Source organism: Perkinsus marinus (assembly GCF_000006405.1).
Source record: "Perkinsus marinus ATCC 50983 genomic scaffold scf_1104296975492, whole genome shotgun sequence".
In the NCBI taxonomy this organism is placed as follows: domain Eukaryota; phylum Perkinsozoa; order Perkinsida; family Perkinsidae; genus Perkinsus; species Perkinsus marinus.
The window spans coordinates 1-1,087 of NW_003200772.1; the positions used below are offsets into that span (position 1 = coordinate 1).

Here is a 1,087-nt window from a genome sequence, read left to right on the forward strand (position 1 = left end):
GCCGTGAATGCTCTTTACAGCAACTATCAGATTGACGGTGGTCGTCGGCTCACCAGTGGCAACGAGCTTGATGCCCCTTATGTGGATGGTGATATGATCGATGCTCCGTTCGTTTCCGAAAAGACCCGCCAGTTCTTCTGGGACGATCGTGATATGGACTGGATGAGCAAACGTAAACTGAGGTCTTCTGAAGGGTTCAAGGGAATCAGCTACTTCACGATCGAGAAGGGCTCGGCTGCTGACAAGTATTTCCATGCTCACCGCACTCTTGCCGAGATCGTCAAGTTCGAGTACCCCAACGGTTGTGTCGCAGCTGGTGGGAAGCAGGAACAGAAATACTGTATTTTCGTCTCTCTAGACGCTTCCCTCGATCCTTCTGTAACTCTCAAGGCCGGTATGAGCTTCATCGATATTCATGATGCCAGTAAAGTCGCTCATCTGTCCATTGGAGTGACCTTGAAAAAGAACGAGGATAGTATGCTGAGCCTTACCATCGATGCTGGCGGATGCGCGGTCGTGTTCCAGTATGGTCAACCCGATGGAACCCATCTGAAAATATCTGTATGCATGACCAGCAAGGACCCGGCTAAGAAGAGACCAGATGGTGCGATCGAGGGCGAGGTTGCAATCACCGTCAACTTCATGGTCCACTTGCCGTACGTTGGTGACCTCATCGACTGGGATGTTAACGCCAAGGTTAACTGCACTGCCGCCCCCAAGAATGACATTACGGCATACGGCGTTATCGGCATTTCTGCAAGTGCTAAGGTCGCGTACGCCGCTGTGAGCCTCGACATTACGGCCAACACTCTTGATCATGCGTACAACAAGTGGCACTTCGTGTCTGGCGTTGATTTCCACGCTTGGGCGGGTGTGCGGAAACTCAAAAAGCATTGGGACTATCACTGGGCGCTGTACGAGGCCGGCCCTGTAACAATATAGAGTAGAACCGGTGTCAAGATATTAAGAACTAATGTTAAGATAATGTATTTAGTATCCGTAATATGGATTCCATATGATATCATATTTCTGTTAAATAGCCTTCGTGGGTCTTTATCAGCTCACACGAGTCCCGCACGATGATCAA

General features: G+C 49.8%; 1 protein-coding gene across 1 annotated transcript; it reads left to right on the top strand.

Moving 5' to 3' along the window:
- Nucleotides 1-93: 93 nt before the first annotated feature.
- Pmar_PMAR021568 (hypothetical protein) lies at nt 94-942 on the top strand (the record flags this gene model as incomplete). The annotated part of the gene is made up of 1 exon (XM_002765519.1): nt 94-942. The coding sequence occupies one exon, from the start codon at nt 94-96 to the stop codon at nt 940-942; it is 849 nt and encodes a 282-aa protein (XP_002765565.1).
- Nucleotides 943-1,087: the final 145 nt, after the last annotated feature.